General features: G+C 47.4%; 1 protein-coding gene across 1 annotated transcript in view; it reads right to left on the bottom strand.

Annotated features, from left to right (window-relative positions):
• The window catches only part of LOC106595568 (thyrotropin-releasing hormone-degrading ectoenzyme), a 410,422-nt gene that overhangs the window by 343,705 nt on the left and 46,795 nt on the right, over window positions 1-19,922 (bottom strand). Inside the window, 1 exon segment of the mRNA XM_082978004.1 lies at window positions 4,104-4,230. Within this exon segment, the coding sequence (XP_082834130.1) occupies window positions 4,104-4,230 (127 nt within the window).

Raw genomic sequence — 19,922 nt, 5'->3', positions numbered from 1 at the left:
TGAGGTGACTAGGTGTTGGGTTGAGGTGACTAGGTGTTGGGTTAAGGTGACTAGGTGTTGGGTTGAGGTGACTAGGTGTTGGGTTAAGGTGACTAGGTGTTGGGTTAAGGTGACTAGGTGTTGGGTTGAGGTGACTAGATGTTGGGTTGAGGTGACTAGGTGTTGAGGTGACTAGGTGTTGGGTTGAGGTGACTAGGTGTTGGGTTAAGGTGACTAGGTGTTGGGTTGAGGTGACTAGGTGTTGGGTTAAGGTGACTAGGTGTTGGGTTAAGGTGACTAGGTGTTGGGTTAAGGTGACTAGGTGTTGATGTGACTAGGTGTTGGGTTGAGGTGACTAGGTGTTGGGTTGAGGTGACTAGGTGTTGGGTTGAGGTGACTAGGTGTTGGGTTAAGGTGACTAGGTGTTGGGTTAAGGTGACTAGGTGTTGGGTTGAGGTGACTAGGTGCTGGGTTAAGGTGACTAGGTGTTGGGTTAAGGTGACTAGGTGTTGGGTTAAGGTGACTAGGTGTTGGGTTAAGGTGACTAGGTGTTGGGTTGAGGTGACTAGGTGTTGAGGTGACTAGGTGTTGGGTTAAGGTGACTAGGTGTTGGGTTAAGGTGACTAGGTGTTGGGTTAAGGTGACTAGGTGTTGGGTTGAGGTGACTAGGTGTTGGGTTAAGGTGACTAGGTGTTGGGTTGAGGTGACTAGGTGTTGGGTTAAGGTTGCTCCATTACCCCGTTCCTTCGGGAGAGCCTGTCCCTACACTTCTCTATTGCAAGTCCCTCACGTCAACACACCTCTCTGATGGCCCCACGGACACCATCCCACTTCTGACACCAATGTAACAAAATGGGGACTGTCGTAACAATGGAACTCCAGTAGGCTCTTTGGTACCACATGCACTTACACTCAGAGGACAGTTTATTAGGTACACCCATCTACAACTGGGTCGGACCCCCCCCCACACACTTTGCCTCCAGAACACCGTGCATTTTTTGGGGCATGGATTCTACAAGGTGTCATAAACGTACCACAGGGATGTTGGTCCATGCTGACGTGATGGCATCAGGCTGCTGATTGGACGGCGGTACGTTCACGCTGCCAACAGCCCCGTTCCATCTCATCCCAAAGAGGCTCTGGTGGGTTTGGTCAGCAATAATGTTCAATCGTTGCTCAACTGGTATCAAGGGACCTAACGTGTGCCAGGAAAACATTCCCCGCAAGAGCTGCTGCTTCTTGTTTTTATCTGATAGGAACCCAGAGTGGTCGTCTGCTGCAATAGCCAATCTGTGACAAGGATTGACGTGTTGTGTGCTTTCGAGATGCCATTCTGCACCACTGTTGTTCTGAGCCGTTATTTGTCTGTTTGTGGCCCACCTGTTAGCTTGCACCATTCTTTCCATTCTCATTGAACCTCTCATCAACAAGCTGTTTTCACTCACAGTATTGCCGCTGATTGGATGTTTTTTGTTGGTCGCACCATTCTCTGTAAACCCTAGACACTGTCGTGTGTGAAGAGGAGAGCAGCCGTTAATGAGACAGCAGATCCAGCGCACCTGGCACCGACGATCATACAACGCTTATAGTCTCTTAGGTCACTCGTGTTACCCATTCTAACATCCAATCAAACAGTAACTGAATGTCGCAATGCCTGTCTGCCTGCTGTATATAGCAAGCCACAGCCAAATGACTCACTTTCTATAGGAGCAATCCATTTTCATGAACAGGGTAGAGTACCTAATAAACTGGCCAGTGAGTGTATGTTAGTCTCATTAACACAGTAGAAGTGACAGTGTACAGGCTTTGGCTTCACTAACAGACTACAACATAACACATGGACTGACATGACAATTTATTCCATGGGTGGCCAAAGACCAAGGCCACGCCTCCAACAAGCCACACCTCCAGATTCTCTAATAGGCTAGGTTGTTTACTTAGAGAAGAACAATAGATGAGGTCACCAGACAGACAGACAGACAGACAGACAGACAGACAGACAGACAGACAGACAGACAGACAGACAGACAGACAGACAGACAGACAGACAGACAGACAGACAGATCTAGAGATTTCTAGATTTCTAGATATCTAGATAGATCCTTACTTGACTCCTTGCTCCTATAAAAAAATGTTTGCCAACCAAGTCAATACAGTCAAACTCCTCAAACACTTCTGAAGGTGACTACATGAAACCATATGCAATCAGCTCTATATCACATTCCTACTTATGAAACTGTATTAGTAGGGAGAAGAGGCCAACAAAATACATGTTAGCAATCAGTGGGGAGCACATTTCAGAAAAGGAAATACCAATTCAAATGGGTCCTTATGAGATGAACGTATGACAACAACCATTTTGGTAAAGCGCATCTCAGCAGCCACAGAGAGACAAGATGGATACTTAAAATGCAGCTATGACACCCTGATAAATACTTTACCCATGCTCCTTTTCCATAACCGTACAACAACAACAACAATAATAACAAAGGAACCACCAGGAGCTCTGTCTCCTAATATATGCTATAGACAGACAGAGACTGATGCCTGTGTGTTAAAGTACACTACATTCTGAGGCCCTGAAGCAGTTGGGTTAGTTCTCCAATGAGCCCCGTGGAGCCTTGCCTTGCCATTCCGCACAACGCCATGCTGCCACAGCTAGCAGATGGAGCCTAGCGCCGCCGGGAGAGAGGGAGGCAGCGAGGGAGGGAGGGAGGGGGGAGGCAGCGAGGGAGGGAGGGCATTTAAGAGCACACACAAGTGGGGAGAGAGCTGGCGGGAGGGAGGGATTGAGAGGGAGGGAGACGGGAGGGAGGGATTGAGAGGGAGGGAGAGAGCGGGAGAGAGGAAAGGAGGGAGGGAGAGTGGGAGACGGGAGGGAGGGATTGAGAGGGAGGGAGAGAGCGGGAGAGAGAGAGGAAAATAGGGAGGGAGACGGGAGGGATTGTGAGGGAGGGAGAGAGCAGGAGAGAGGCAAGGAGGGAGGGAGAGTGGGAGACGGGAGAGAGGGAGGGATTGAGAGGGAGGGAGAGAGATGGAGAGAGGAAAGGAGGGAGGAAGACAGGAGGGAGGGATTGAGAGGGAGAGAGAGAGCGGGAGAGAGGATAGGAGGGAGGGAGAGTGGGAGATGGAGAGAGTGTCAAAGAGGGAGGGAGACAAGGAGAAAGGGAGAGAGGGAGAGAAGGAGTCTGTTGGGGAAGATTGATGGGTATATTTAAATGAACACGCCAAACTGACAGAAACCCAATGGAGAGAGACACCGACAGAGTAGACTTCTGATGTCAGGCTGCACACACACACACATACACACACACAGAGACACACACACACATTTACATACACACAAATAGACCTACACACACACACACAAACCGCCATACACACATCAACTACAGAGAAATCACAACCGATGATTCCAACAATCTAACAGCCCTAGAATGAACATTACACTACTGAATTCTGACAATCACAGAGTGGAGTCTTTAAAAGGGCTAGCATTCTGCACAGGGTAACGTAGCCATAGAATAAACTGTCTTTAAAAGGGCTACCATTCTGCACAGGGTAACGTAGCCATAGAATAAACTGTCTTTAAAAGGGCTACCATTCTGCACAGGGTAACGTAGCCATAGAATAAACTGTCTTTAAAAGGGCTACCATTCTGCACAGGGTAACGTAGCCATAGAATAAACTGTCTTTAAAAGGGCTACCATTCTGCACAGGGTAACGTAGCCATAGAATAAACTGTCTTTAAAAGGGCTACCATTCTGCACAGGGTAACGTAGCCATAGAATAAACTGTCTTTAAAAGGGCTACCATTCTGCACAGGGTAACGTAGCCATAGCAATACAGAATAGCCTTCCACACCAAGGATTCCCCTGTCCAGGAAATCCTCTCACTATCGACAACAAGCCTTGCTGTATGTGTGTGTGTGTGTGTGTATGTGTGTGTGTATGTGTGTGTGTGTGTGTGTGTGTGTGTGTGTGTGTGTGTGTGTGTGTGTGTGTGTGTGTGTGTGTGTGTGTGTGTGTGTGTGTGTGTACCTTGGTGAGAAGCAGTATTCCAACCACGCAGTACAGAACAGAACAGTACAGAGTTAGGTTAGCCCCGGGTCCCACGTGTCTCACCTAATTTGGGCAGGGAGTATTTGACTTTGAAGTAATCCTCATAGAACTGGAGGAGTCTCTTTGTGATGTGGAGAGCATAGTCACCCGCTCCGCTCTGGATGGCGTTGGGCCTGGCATACAGCCGGATCTGGAGAAAGGAAGGGAGGGAGAGAAGGAGGAAGGGAGGAAGGGAGGGAGGAAGGAAGGGAGGAAGGGAGGGAGGAAGGAAGGAAGGAGGGAAGGAAGGAAGGAAGGAAGGAAAAAAGAATGAGAGGATGTGGGAAATAAAGCACTGGTTCAGTTCTGTCGTTCTACTGCTGTCGACACACACACACACACAAGCACACACACACACACACACACACACACACACACACACACACACACACACACACACACATTCCCTTTGGTCCACATTGTTTCATTAGTTTGTTAGTCCTCATGCAGCCTCACAGGGAATTCTGTTAAATGTCTGCTGCCACTCAGCTGATTTCAAGCTGCTGTGCTTGTCTCTGGAGCCCGCGGCAATTGAATGCTACGGCATTAGTGTCTGTGTGTGTGTGTGTGTGTGTCTGTGTGTCTGTGTGTGTGTGTGTGTGTGTGTGTGTGTGTGTGTGTGTGAGTGTGTGTGTGTGTGTGTGTGTGTGTGTGTGTGTGTGTGTGTGTGTGAGTCTGTGTGTGTGTGTGTGAGTGCGTCCGAGCGTGTGTGTGTTTGTGAGTGTGTGCATGCGTGAGTGTGTTTGTGTGTGTGTTTGTGAGTGCGTCCGAGCGTGTGTGCGTGAGTGTGTTTGTGTGTGTGTACTGTAAGTGTTTTGAACAAGTCTTTCAGGTAACATGTTCATCTAGACTCTTCAATAGGCCTGTAGGAGCCATGGTCATGTGGGTGGCAGGTTGGGACAGTAACCGGAACGTCGCTTGTTCGAATCCCCATGGAGGCTCTAAGTAGTTCAATGTTGATGTCATGGAGGCTCTAAGTAGTTCAATGTTGATGTCATGGAGGCTCTAACTAGTTCCATGATTATGATGTCATGGATTCTCTAAGTAGTTATATGATGTTGATGTACTGTAATGGAGGCTCTAAGTAGTTCAATGTTGATGTCATGGAGGCTCTAACTAGTTCCATGATGATGATGTCATGGAGGCTCTAACTAGTTCCATGATTATGAGTCGGGGCTCACTGCCGATTGGCTGGCTCAAGTAGTTATATGATGTTGATGTACTGTAATGGAGGCTCTAAGTAGTTCTAGGTTGATGTCATGGAGGCTCTAACTAGTTCTATGATGATGATGTCATGGAGGCTCTAACTAGTTCCATGATTATGATGTCATGGAGTCTCTAAGTAGTTCTATGATGATGATGTCATGGAGGCTCTAACTAGTTCTATGATGATGATGTCATGGAGTCTCTAAGTAGTTCTATGCTGATGTCATGGATTCTCTAAGTAGTTCTATGATGATGATGTACTGTAATGGAGGCTCTAAGTAGTTCTATGTTGATGTTGATGTCATGGAGGTTCTAATTAGTTCTATGACGTTGATGTACTGTAATGGAGGCTCTAAGTAGGTCAATGTTGATGTTGATGTCATGGAGGCTCTAATTAGTTCTATGACGTTGATGTACTGTAATGGAGGCTCTAAGTAGTTCTATGTTGATGATGATGTCATGGAGGCTCTAAGTAGTTCTATGATAATGATGTACTGTAATGGAGGCTCTAAGTAGTTCTATGTTGATGATGATGTCATGGAGGCTCTAAGTAGTTCTATGATGATGATGTACTGTGATGGAGGCTCTAAGTAGTTCTATGTTGATGATGATGTCATGGAGGCTCTAAGTAGTTCTATGGTGATGCTAATGTCATGTAGGCTCTATGTAGTTCTATGATGATGCTAATGTTTTGGAGGCTCTAAGTAGTTCTATGATGATGCTAATGTCATGGAGGCTCTATGTAGTTCTATGATGATGCTAATGTTTTGGAGGCTCTAAGTAGTTCTATGATGATGCTAATGTCATGGAGGCTCTACATAGTTCTATGATGATGTCATGGAGGCTCTAAGTAGTTTTATGATGATGATGTCATGGAGGCTCTAAGTAGTTCTATGATGATGATATCATGGAGGTTCTAAGTAGTTCTATGATGATGATGATGTCATGGAGGCTCTACGTAGTTCTATGATGATGATGTCATGGAGGCTCTAAATAGTTCTATGATGATGTCATGGAGGCTCTAAGTAGTTCTATGATGATGTCATGGAGGCTCTAAGTAGTTCTATGATGATGTCATGGAGGCTCTACGTAGTTCTATGATGATGATGTCATGGAGGCTCTGCGTAGTTCTATGATGATGATGTCATGGAGGCTCTGCGTAGTTCTATGATGATGATATCATGGAGGCTCTACGTAGTTCTATGATGATATCATGGAGGCTCTACGTAGTTCTATGATGATGATATCATGGAGGCTCTACGTAGTTCTATGATGATATCATGGAGGCTCTACGTAGTTCTATGATGATGATATCATGGAGGCTCTAAGTAGTTATGTCGACATACACATGCAGGAACAAAATATAGTTCTGTGGTTCTATGTTGATGTTAATGTTAACATCATCATCAACATAGAACCATAGAACTATATTTTGTTCCTGCATGTGTATGTCGACAGAGAGCGAGGGAGGGTAGAGAACAGCGAGGTGTCATTTAGTTTGACATGTATTTCCTGTGGTAAGAGTGATCGCTACTCTCAGCGTCGCCGGCGAGGAACAGGCTGATGCATGGTGCCGTCGATGTGGACATCCATCCACACGAGCACACGCATGCAAACACACACATACACACATACCCCACCACCACCACCACACACACACACACACACACACACACACACACACACACACACACACACACACACACACACACACACACACACACACACACACACACACACACACACCGCATACACACACTGAATGGATGGTCTTACCAGTCTACACTATAGTGAGACAGAGAGTCACAGTGCTAGAGGGGAAAACAGCCTGACTGTGATGAACACACACTGAGTAATGTGGTGTTTCTCTTGTATGGTAAACAAGAGGACAATCCATCAATTCCTGTCACTGCAGTAAACAGGCGCATGTATCATAGAGTACAGTAGTAACCATCATACCACCCACAGGGCTGAGTGATATTAACATGTATCATAGAGTACAGTAGTAACCATCATACCACCCACAGGGCTGAGTGATTATAACCATCACACCACCCACAGGGCTGAGAGATTATAACATGTATAATAGAGTACAGTAGTAACCATCATACCACCCACAGGGCTGAGTGATTATAACCATCACACCACCCACAGGGCTGAGTGATTATAACCATCACACCACCCACAGGGCTGAGAGATTATAACATGTATCATAGAGTACAGTAGTAACCATCATACCACCCACAGGGCTGAGTGATTATAACCATCACACCACCCACAGGGCTGAGAGATTATAACATGTATAATAGAGTACAGTAGTAACCATCACACCACCCACAGGGCTGAGAGATTATAACATGTATAATAGAGTACAGTAGTAACCATCACACCACCCACAGGGCTGAGTGATTATAACATGTATTATAGAGTACAGTAGTAACCATCACACCACCCACAGGGCTGAGTGATTATAACCATCACACCACCCACAGGGCTGAGTGATTATAACCATCACACCACCCACAGGGCTGAGTGATTATAACATGTATTATAGAGTACAGTAGTAACCATCACACCACCCACAGGGCTGAGTGATTATAACCATCACACCACCCACAGGGCTGAGTGATTATAACCATCACACCACCCACAGGGCTGAGTGATTATAACATGTATAATAGAGTACAGTAGTAACCATCACACCACCCACAGGGCTGAGTGATTATAACATGTATTATAGAGCACAGTAGTAACCATCACACCACCCACAGGGCTGAGTGATTATAACATGTATAATAGAGTACAGTAGTAACCATCATACCACCCACAGGGCTGAGTGATTATAACCATCACACCACCCACAGGGCTGAGTGATTATAACATGTATTATAAAGTACAGTAGTAACCATCACACCACCCACAGGGCTGAGTGATTATAACATGTATTATAAAGTACAGTAGTAACCATCACACCACCCACAGGGCTGAGTGATTATAACATGTATTATAGAATACAGTAGTAACCATCACACCACCTACAGGGCTGAGTGATTAGAACCATCAAACCACCGACTGGGCTGAGTGATTATAACCATCACACCACCCACAGGGCTGAGTGATTATAACCATCACACCACCCACAGGGCTGAGTGATTATAACATGCATTATAGAGTACAGTAGTAACCATCACACCACCCACAGGGCTGAGTGATTATAACAGGTATTATGGAGTACAGTAGTAACCATCACACCACCCACAGGGCTGAGTGATTATAACATGTATTATAGAGTACAGTAGTAACCGTCACACCACCCACAGGGCTGAGTGATTATAACCATCCACCACCCACAGGGCTGAGTGATTATAACCATCACACCACCCACAGGGTTGAGTGATTATAACATGTATTATAGAGTACAGTAGTAACCATCATACCACCCACAGGGCTGAGTGATTATAACATGTATTATAGAGTACAGTAGTAACCATCACACCACCCACAGGGCTGAGTGATTATAACATGTATTATAGAGTACAGTAGTAGCCATCACACCACCCACAGGGCTGAGTGATTATGACCATCACACCACCCACAGGGCTGAGTGATTATAACATGTATTATAGAGTACAGTAGTAACCACCACACCACTAACGGGGCTGAGTGATTATAACATGTATTATAGAGTACAGTAGTAACCATCATACCACCCACAGGGCTGAGTGATTATAACCATCACACCACCCACAGGGCTGAGTGATTATAACATGTATTATAGAGTACAGTAGTAACCATCACACCACCCACAGGGCTGAGTGATTATAACATGAATTATAGAGTACAGTAGTAACCATCACACCACCCACAGGGCTGAGTGATTATAACCATCACACCACCCACAGGGCTGAGTGATTATAACATGTATTATAGAGTACAGTAGTAACCATCACACCACTAACTGGGCTGAGTGATTATAACATGTATTATAGAGTACAGTAGTAACCATCATACCACCCACAGGGCTGAGTGATTATAACCATCACACCACCCACTGGGCTGAGTGATTATAACATAGGCTCATTTGTGTCCCAAATGGCACCCTATTCCCTATATAGTGCACTTATTTTGACCAGGGCCCATAGGGTAGTGCACTATGTAGGGAATAGGGTGCCATTTGGAACGCAGACATAATTATGTGAAAATTTGTTAAAGCACGACAGCTCATCATCATCATCATCATCACGCTAGTGGATGATGGATCCTATAGAACATTATATGGATATGGAGATAATGATCCATGTTATTCTATGGAGATAATGATCCAAGTTAATCTATGGAGATAATGATCCAAGTTATTCTATGGAGATAATGATCCAAGTTATTCTATGGAGATAATGATCCAAGTTATTCTATGGAGATAATGATCCATGTTATTCTATGGAGATAATGATCCAAGTTATTCTATGGAGATAATGATCCAAGTTATTCTATGGAGATAATGATCCAAGTTATTCTATGGAGATAATGATCCATGTTATTCTATGGAGATAATGATCCATGTTATTCTATGGAGATAATGATCCGTGTTATTCTATGGAGATAATGATCCATGTTCTAAGATTCCATCCCTTTTTAACCCAGCTGGACGAAGAGGGGCAATAGTGTTAACATGACTTGAATTCTTGTAAACTGTTTTACAGTGTAAAGGAAGAAAGTTTTGTGTGAGGACTCACTTGCTTATTTTGTCCATGTCTGTCTATCCTTCCTCTGTTATTTCCTAGAGTTATATTGTAGCAGGTAAAGTGGTGGGGGTAGCGGTTCAATCTACTCTCAGGGAAGTGATGTACTGGTTGGCAGGGTGGAGAGAGGTTATGTGATGGGTCGTCCTCACCCTTTACAGACACAGACTCTGTGTTAAGGTCAATAGACAGCCCTACTGCTGAGGTGTGTGTGTGTGTGTGTGTGTGTGTGTGTGTGTGTGTGTGTGTGTGTGTGTGTGTGTGTGTGTGTGTGTGTGTGTGTGTGTGTGTGTGTGTGTGTGTGTGTGTGTGTGTTGTGTGGGCATGTGTGTGTGTGTGTGTGTGTGTGTGTGTGTGTGTGTGTGTGTGTGTGTGTGTTGCGCGTGTGTTGCGTGTGTGTGTGTGGGTGTGTGTTGTGTGTGTGTGTGTGTTGTGTGTGGGTGGGTGTGTTGTGTGTAGCGTGTGTGTGAGATAATGAGTGTGTGGCACCTGAGGGCCTGAGCTGCTGGCCGTGGAGGGAAGGAGGGAGACCTCGGCTGCATCCCAAATGGCACCCAATTCCCTATGAGAGCTCTGGTTAAAAGTAGTGCACTACAAAGGGAACAGGGTTACATTTGGGACGCACTTACAGTGCGCTTGGAAAGTATTTAGAACCCTTGACTTTTTCAACATTTTGTTACGTTAAAGCCTTATTCTAAAATGGATTGAAAAAATACAAAAACCCTCATCAATTTACACACAATACCAAATAATGACTAAACAAAAACAGTTTTACAAATTTTAGCAAATGTATTGAAAATTAAAAAACAGAAAAACGTATTTACATAAGTATACAGACCCTTTGCTGTGAGACTCGAAATTGATCTCAGATGCATCCTGTTTCCATTGATCATCCTTGAGATGTTTCTACAACTTGATTGGAGTCCACCTGTGATAAATTCTATTGATTGGACATGATTTGGAAAAGTACACACCTGTCTATATAAGGTCCCACAGTTGACAGTGCATGCCAGAACAAAAACCAAGCCATGAGGGCAAAGGAATTGTCCTTAGAGCTCCGAGACAGGATTGTGTTGAGGCACAGATCTGTGGAAGGATACCAAAATATTTCTGCAGCATTGAAGGTCCCCAAGTACACAGCGGACTCCATCATTCTTGAATGGCCGCCCGGCCAAACTGAGCAATCGGGAGAAGGGCCTTGGTCAGAGAGGTGACCAAGAACCAGATGGTCACTCTGACAGAGCTCTAGAGTTCCTCTGTGGTGATGGGAGAACCTTCCAGAAGGACAACCATTTCTGCAGCACTCCACCAATTAGGCCTTTATGGTAGAGTGGCCAGATGGAAGCCACTCCTCAGTAAAAGGCACATGACAGCCCGCTTGGAGTTTGCCAAAAGGCACCTAAAGACTCTCAGACCATGAGAAACAAGATTCTCTGGTCTGATGAAACCAAGATTGCCAAGCGTCACATCTGGAAGACACCTTGCGCCATCCCTGCGGTGAAGCATGGTGGTGGCAGCATCATGCTGTGGGGATGTTTTTCAGCGGCAGGGACTGGGAGGCTAGTCAGTATCAAGGGAAAGATGAATGGAGCAAAGTACAGAGAGATCCTTGATGAAAACCTCCTCTAGAGCGCTCAGGACCTTAGACTGGGGCCAAGGTTCACCTTCCAACAGGACAATGACCCTAACCACACAACCAAGACAACGCAGGAGTGGCTTCGGGACAAGTTTCTGATTGTCCTTGAGAGGCCCAGCCAGAGCCCGGACTTGAACATCTCTGGAGAAACCTGAAAATAGCTGTTCAGCGACGCTCCCCATCCAACCTGACAGAGCTTAAGAGGATCTGCAGAGAAGAATGAGTGAAACTCCCCAAATACAGATGTGCCAAGCTTGTAGCGTCATACCCAAGAAGACTCGAGGCTGTAATCGCTGCCAAAGGTGCCTCAACAAAGTACTGAGTAAAGGGTCTAAATACTTAAGTAAATATGATATTTCAGTTCTTTATTTTTATTGAATTAACAAAAATGTCTAAAAACCTGTTTTTGATTTGTCATTATGGGGTATTGTGTGTAGATTGACGAGGGGGAAAAAAAACAATTTAATCAATTTTAGAATAAGGCTGTAACCTAACAAAATGTGGAACAAGTCAAGGGGTCTGAATACTTTCCGAAGGTACTGTATACAGTACAGTAGTGACTCCTCCGTCGGTTAAACACAGTCACCAGAGGTCAGACTGAACAACCCAGAGGTCAGACTGAACCACCCAGAGGTCAGACTGAACAACCCAGAGGTCAGACTGAACCACCCAGAGATCAGACTGAACAACCCAGAGATCAGACTGAACCACCCAGAGGTCAGACTGAACCACCCAGAGGTCAGACTGAACAACCCAGAGGTCAGACTGAACAACCCAGAGGTCAGACTGAACAACCCAGAGATCAGACTGAACCACCCAGAGGTCAGACTGAACCACCCAGAGGTCAGACTGAACCACCCAGAGGTCAGACTGAACCACCCAGAGGTCAGACTGAACCACCCAGAGGATGATGTTATACAGGTCTACAGTACAGACTGAACCACCCAGAGGTCAGACTGAACCACCCAGAGGTCAGACTGTTCAACCCAGAGGTCAGACTGAACAACCCAGAGATCAGACTGAACCACCCAGAGGTCAGACTGAACCACCCAGAGGATGATGTTATACAGGTCTACAGTACAGACTGAACCACCCAGAGGTCAGACTGAACCACCCAGAGGATGATGTTATACAGGTCTACAGTACAGACTGAACCACCCAGAGGTCAGACTGAACAACCCAGAGGTCAGACTGAACAACCCAGATGTCAGACTGTATGACCCAGATGTCAGACTGTTCAACCCAGAGGTCAGACTGAACAACCCAGAGGTCAGACTGAACCACCCAGAGGTCAGACTGAACAACCCAGAGGTCAGACTGAACAACCCAGAGGTCAGACTGAACAACCCAGAGGATGGTGTTATACAGGTCTACAGTACAGACTGAACCACCCAGAGGTCAGACTGAACCACCCAGAGGATGATGTTATACAGGTCTACAGTACAGACTGAACCACCCAGAGGTCAGACTGAACCACCCAGAGGTCAGACTGAACAACCCAGAGATCAGACTGAACCACCCAGAGGTCAGACTGAACCACCCAGAGGTCAGACTGAACAACCCAGAGGATGGTGTTAAACAGGTCTACAGTACAGACTGAACCACCCAGAGGTCAGACTGAACCACCCAGAGGATGATGTTATACAGGTCTACAGTACAGACTGAACCACCCAGAGGTCAGACTGATCAACCCAGAGGTCAGACTGAACAACCCAGAGGTCAGACTGAACAACCCAGAGATCAGACTGAACAACCCAGAGGTCAGACTGAACCACCCAGAGGTCAGACTGAACCACCCAGAGGTCAGACTGAACCACCCAGAGGTCAGACTGAACCACCCAGAGGATGGTGTTATACAGGTCTACAGTACAGACTGAACCACCCAGAGGTCAGACTGAACCACCCAGAGGATGGTGTTATACAGGTCTACAGTACAGACTGAACCACCCAGAGGTCAGACTGAACCACCCAGAGGATGATGTTATACAGGTCTACAGTACAGACTGAACCACCCAGAGGTCAGACTGAACAACCCAGCAGGTACAGACTGAACCACCCAGAGGTCAGACTGAACAACCCAGAGGATGGTGTTAAACAGGTCTACAGTACAGACTGAACCACCCAGAGGTCAGACTGAACCACCCAGAGGTCAGACTGAACCACCCAGAGGTCAGACTGAACCACCCAGAGGTCAGACTGAACAACCCAGAGGTCAGACTGAACCACCCAGAGGTCAGACTGAACAACCCAGAGGTCAGACTGAACCACCCAGAGGTCAGACTGAACCACCCAGAGGTCAGACTGAACCACCCAGAGGATGATGTTAAACAGGTCTACTGTCTTGTGTTTTGCACAATCATGTGACATTCAAAGATTTGGTTCTGTATTTTAAGCCTTTTCCTAAAATAAGAGTTGTACCAGAAATGAAAGCTATTTTCTTAGGATGGTGCTGGACCATCTGACAGAGAAAGGAAAGTTGACAGTTTGATGGAAAAGGTTTGATTCCAGGCCTGTCACATGATGGTGCAAAACACAGGGCCCTAGCTATAGGGAGTATATGATTCTGTAAATGGTTCAAATTGGGCCAGTCTGGGCTAGTCTGTTTCTATGGTTCAAATTGGGCCAGTCTGGGCCAGTCTGTTTCTATGGTTCAAATTGGGCCAGTCTGGGCCAGTCTGTTTCTATGGTTCAAATTGATTGGTGGTAGTTGGAGGGCCAGTCTGTTTCTATGGTTCAAATTGATTGGTGGTAGAAGGAGGGCCAGTCTGTTTCTATGGTTCAAATTGATTGGTGGTAGTTGGAGGGCCAGTCTGTTTCTATGGTTCAAATTGATTGGTGGTAGTTGGAGGGCCAGTCTGTTTCTATGGTTCAAATTGATTGGTGGTAGTTGGAGGGCCAGTCTGTTTCTATGGTTCAAATTGATTGGTGGTAGTTGGAGGGCCAGTCTGTTTCTATGGTTCAAATTGATTGGTGGTAGTTGGAGGGCCAGTCTGTTTCTATGGTTCAAATTGATTGGTGGTAGTTGGAGGGACAATCAGCTTCCTGTTCCTTATGGTATTTTGATGCCTAACATTGGCATGACCTTGAGTGACAAGTAGTTGGCAAGAGGGCAGAAACCAACTGGCATGGAGTCAAACTATATTTCCCTCTAGGTTACAGTAGAGTCATTGACAAGTGTCCTCCATCACACCCTTTAGGTTACAGTAGAGACATTTACAAGTGTCCTCCATCACACCCTTTAGGTTACAGTAGAGTCATTGACAAGTGTCCTCCATCACACCCTCTAGGATACAGTAGAGTCATTGACAAGTGTCCTCCATCACACCCTTTAGGTTACAGTAGAGTCATTGACAAGTGTCCTCCATCACACCCTCTAGGTTACAGTAGAGTCATTGACAAGTGTCCTCCATCACACCCTCTAGGATACAGTAGAGTCATTGACAAGTGTCCTCCATCACACCCTTTAGGTTACAGTAGAGTCATTGACAAGTGTCCTCCATCACACCCTCTAGGTTACAGTAGAGTCATTGACAAGTGTCCTCCATCACACCCTTTAGGTTACAGTAGAGTCATTGACAAGTGTCCTCCATCACACCCTTTAGGTTACAGTAGAGTCATTGACAAATGTCCTCCGTCACACCCTTTAGGTTACAGTAGAGTCATTGACAAATGTCCTCCGTCACACCCTTTAGGTTACAGTAGAGTCATTGACAAATGTCCTCCATCACACCCTCTAGGATACAGTAGACCACTGAGAAGTGCCCTCCATCACACCCTCTAGGATACAGTAGACCACTGAGAAGTGTCCTCCATCACACCCTTTGGGATACAGTAGGCCACTGAGAAGTGTCCTCCATCACACCCTTTAGGTTACAGTAGGCTACTGAGAAGTGTCCTCCATCACTCCCTTTAGGTTACAGTAGGCTACTGAGAAGTGTCCTCCATCACACCCTTTAGGTTACAGTAGAGTCATTGACAAGTGTCCTCCGTCACACCCTTTAGGATACAGTAGAGTCATTGACAAGTGTCCTCCGTCACACCCTTTAGGGTACAGTAGGCCACTGAGAAGTGTCCTCCATCACACCCTTTAGGATACAGTAGGCCACTGACAAGTGTCCTCCATCACACCCTTTAGGTTACAGTAGGCCACTGAGAAGTGTCCTCCATCACACTGTAATTATGTAAAGATTGTTGCTTAGTTAATTCTTTACCAATGGTTAAGCCGGGGTGGAGCAGTCGGTGTGGAGCGGTCGGCGCAGAGCGGTCGGCGCAGAGCGGTTGGCGCCGGGACGGCGGTGGAAAAGAGCAGTACAGGAGGTTATTTCTGCCACGTGAACACGTCAGGGTTTAGTCTAATCAGCCACTGGGCCTCAGCTGTACTAACACCTCCTTAGGCTGCATCTAAAGCTGGCTGCAATATGCACACACACACACACACACACACACACACACACACACACACACACACACACACACACACACACACACACACACACACACACACACACACACACACACACACACACACACACACACACACACACACACACACACACACACACACACACACACACAAAATACGGTCATGCTCCAATTCTGCATGCCTTGCGTGTGGTGAAAGTTTCAACAGCCACAATGGGACATTTACATAACTGAAGAGCCTTGTTGCCATGTAGCCTCCCGCTCTGGTTCTTCTGCAGACAGTACATCTCTGAGGGGAGTACCAGGTTCCTCTCCTCTCTACAGCAGACAGTACATCTCTGAGGGGAGTACCAGGTTCCTCTCCTCTCTACAGCAGACAGTACATCTCTGAGGGGAGTACCAGGCTCCTCTCCTCTCTACAGCAGACAGTACATCTCTGAGGGGAGTACCAGGTTCCTCTCCTCTCTACAGCAGACAGTACATCTCTGAGGGGAGTACCAGGTTCCTCTCCTCTCTACAGCAGACAGTACATCTCTGAGGGGAGTACCAGGTCTCCTCTCCTCTCTACAGCAGACAGTACATCTCTGAGGGGAGTACCAGGCTCCTCTCCTCTCTACAGCAGACAGTACATCTCTGAGGGGAGTACCAGGCTCCTCTCCTCTCTACAGCAGACAGTACATCTCTGAGGGGAGTACCAGGTTCCTCTCCTCTCTACAGCAGACAGTACATCTCTGAGTGGAGTACCAGATTCCTCTCCTCTCTACAGCAGACAGTACATCTCTGAGTGGAGTACCAGGTCCCTCTCATCTCTACAGCAGACAGTACATCTCTGAGATCTCTGAGGGGAGTACCAGGTCTCCTCTCCTCTCTACAGCAGACAGTACATCTCTGAGGGGAGTACCAGGTTCCTCTCCTCTCTACAGCAGACAGTACATCTCTGAGGGGAGTACCAGGTTCCTCTCCTCTCCTCTCTACAGCAGACAGTACATCTCTGAGTGGAGTACCAGGCTCCTCTCCTCTCTACAGCAGACAGTACATCTCTGAGGGGAGTACCAGGTTCCTCTCCTCTCTACAGCAGACAGTACATCTCTGAGGGGAGTACCAGGCTCCTCTCCTCTCTACAGCAGACAGTACATCTCTGAGGGGAGTACCAGGTCCCTCTCCTCTCTACAGCAGACAGTACATCTCTGAGGGGAGTACCAGGTTCCTCTCCTCTCTACAGCAGACAGTACATCTCTGAGGGGAGTACCAGGTTCCTCTCCTCTCTACAGCAGACAGTACATCTCTGAGGGGAGTACCAGGTTCCTCTCCTCTCTACAGCAGACAGTACATCTCTGAGGGGAGTACCAGGTTCCTCTCCTCTCCTCTCTACAGCAGACAGTACATCTCTGAGGGGAGTACCAGGTTCCTCTCCTCTCCTCTCTACAGCAGACAGTACATCTCTGAGGGGAGTACCAGGTTCCTCTCCTCTCTACAGCAGACAGTACATCTCTGAGGGGAGTACCAGGTTCCTCTCCTCTCTACAGCAGACAGTACATCTCTGAGGGGAGTACCAGGTTCCTCTCCTCTCTACAGCAGACAGTACATCTCTGAGGGGAGTACCAGGTTCCTCTCCTCTCTACAGCAGACAGTACATCTCTGAGGGGAGTACCAGGTTCCTCTCCTCCCTCTCTACAGCAGACAGTACATCTCTGAGGGGAGTACCAGGTTCCTCTCCTCTCTACAGCAGACAGTACATCTCTGAGGGGAGTACCAGGTTCCTCTCCTCTCCTCTCTACAGCAGACAGTACATCTCTGAGGGGAGTACCAGGTTCCTCTCCTCTCTACAGCAGACAGTACATCTCTGAGGGGAGTACCAGGTTCCTCTCCTCTCTACAGCAGACAGTACATCTCTGAGGGGAGTACCAGGTTCCTCTCCTCTCTACAGCAGACAGTACATCTCTGAGTGGAGTACCAGGTTCCTCTCCTCTCTACAGCAGACAGTACATCTCTGAGGGGAGTACCAGGTTCCTCTCCTCTCCTCTCTACAGCAGACAGTACATCTCTGAGGGGAGTACCAGGTTCCTCTCCTCTCTACAGCAGACAGTACATCTCTGAGGGGAGTACCAGGTTCCTCTCCTCTCTACAGCAGACAGTACATCTCTGAGGGGAGTACCAGGTTCCTCTCCTCTCCTCTCTACAGCAGACAGTACATCTCTGAGGGGAGTACCAGGCTCCTCTCCTCTCTACAGCAGACAGTACATCTCTGAGGGGAGTACCAGGTTCCTCTCCTCTCTACAGCAGACAGTACATCTCTGAGGGGAGTACCAGGTTCCTCTCCTCTCCTCTCTACAGCAGACAGTACATCTCTGAGGGGAGTACCAGGTTCCTCTCCTCTCCTCTCTACAGCAGACAGTACATCTCTGAGGGGAGTACCAGGTTCCTCTCCTCTCCTCTCTACAGCAGACAGTACATCTCTGAGGGGAGTACCAGGCTCCTCTCCTCTCCTCTCCTCTCTACAGCAGACAGTACATCTCTGAGGGGAGTACCAGGTTCCTCTCCTCTCCTCTCTACAGCAGACAGTACATCTCTGAGGGGAGTACCAGGTTCCTCTCCTCTCTACAGCAGACAGTACATCTCTGAGGGGAGTACCAGGTTCCTCTCCTCTCTACAGCAGACAGTACATCTCTGAGGGGAGTACCAGGTTCCTCTCCTCTCTACAGCAGACAGTACATCTCTGAGGGGAGTACCAGGTCCTCTCCTCTCCTCTCTACAGCAGACAGTACATCTCTGAGGGGAGTACCAGGTTCCTCTCCTCTCTACAGCAGACAGTACATCTCTGAGGGGAGTACCAGGTTCCTCTCCTCTCTACAGCAGACAGTACATCTCTGAGGGGAGTACCAGGTTCCTCTCCTCTCTACAGCAGACAGTACATCTCTGAGGGGAGTACCAGGCTCCTCTCCTCTCTACAGCAGACAGTACATCTCTGAGGGGAGTACCAGGTTCCTCTCCTCTCTACAGCAGACAGTACATCTCTGAGGGGAGTACCAGGTTCCTCTCCTCTCTACAGCAGACAGTACATCTCTGAGGGGAGTACCAGGTTCCTCTCCTCTCTACAGCAGACAGTACATCTCTGAGGGGAGTCTCTCTACAGCAGACAGTACATCTCTGAGGGGAGTACCAGGCTCCTCTCCTCTCTACAGCAGACAGTACATCTCTGAGGGGAGTACCAGGTTCCTCTCCTCTCTACAGCAGACAGTACATCTCTGAGGGGAGTACCAGGTTCCTCTCCTCTCCTCTCTACAGCAGACAGTACATCTCTGAGGGGAGTACCAGGTTCCTCTCCTCTCCTCTCTACAGCAGACAGTACATCTCTGAGGGGAGTACCAGGTTCCTCTCCTCTCTACAGCAGACAGTACATCTCTGAGGGGAGTACCAGGTTCCTCTCCTCTCTACAGCAGACAGTACATCTCTGAGGGGAGTACCAGGTTCCTCTCCTCTCTACAGCAGACAGTACATCTCTGAGGGGAGTACCAGGTTCCTCTCCTCTCTACAGCAGACAGTACATCTCTGAGGGGAGTACCAGGCTCCTCTCCTCTCTACAGCAGACAGTACATCTCTGAGGGGAGTACCAGGTTCCTCTCCTCTCTACAGCAGACAGTACATCTCTGAGGGGAGTACCAGGTTCCTCTCCTCTCCTCTCTACAGCAGACAGTACATCTCTGAGGGGAGTACCAGGTTCCTCTCCTCTCCTCTCTACAGCAGACAGTACATCTCTGAGGGGAGTACCAGGTTCCTCTCCTCTCCTCTCTACAGCAGACAGTACATCTCTGAGGGGAGTACCAGGCTCCTCTCCTCTCC

The sequence above is a fragment of the Salmo salar genome, chromosome 07 (assembly GCF_965601325.2).
Source record: "Salmo salar chromosome 07, fSalSal1, whole genome shotgun sequence".
NCBI lineage: Eukaryota > Metazoa > Chordata > Actinopteri > Salmoniformes > Salmonidae > Salmo > Salmo salar.
The sequence above is the reverse complement of the archived record's forward strand: the minus strand, read 5'-3'. Positions and strand labels throughout refer to the sequence as shown.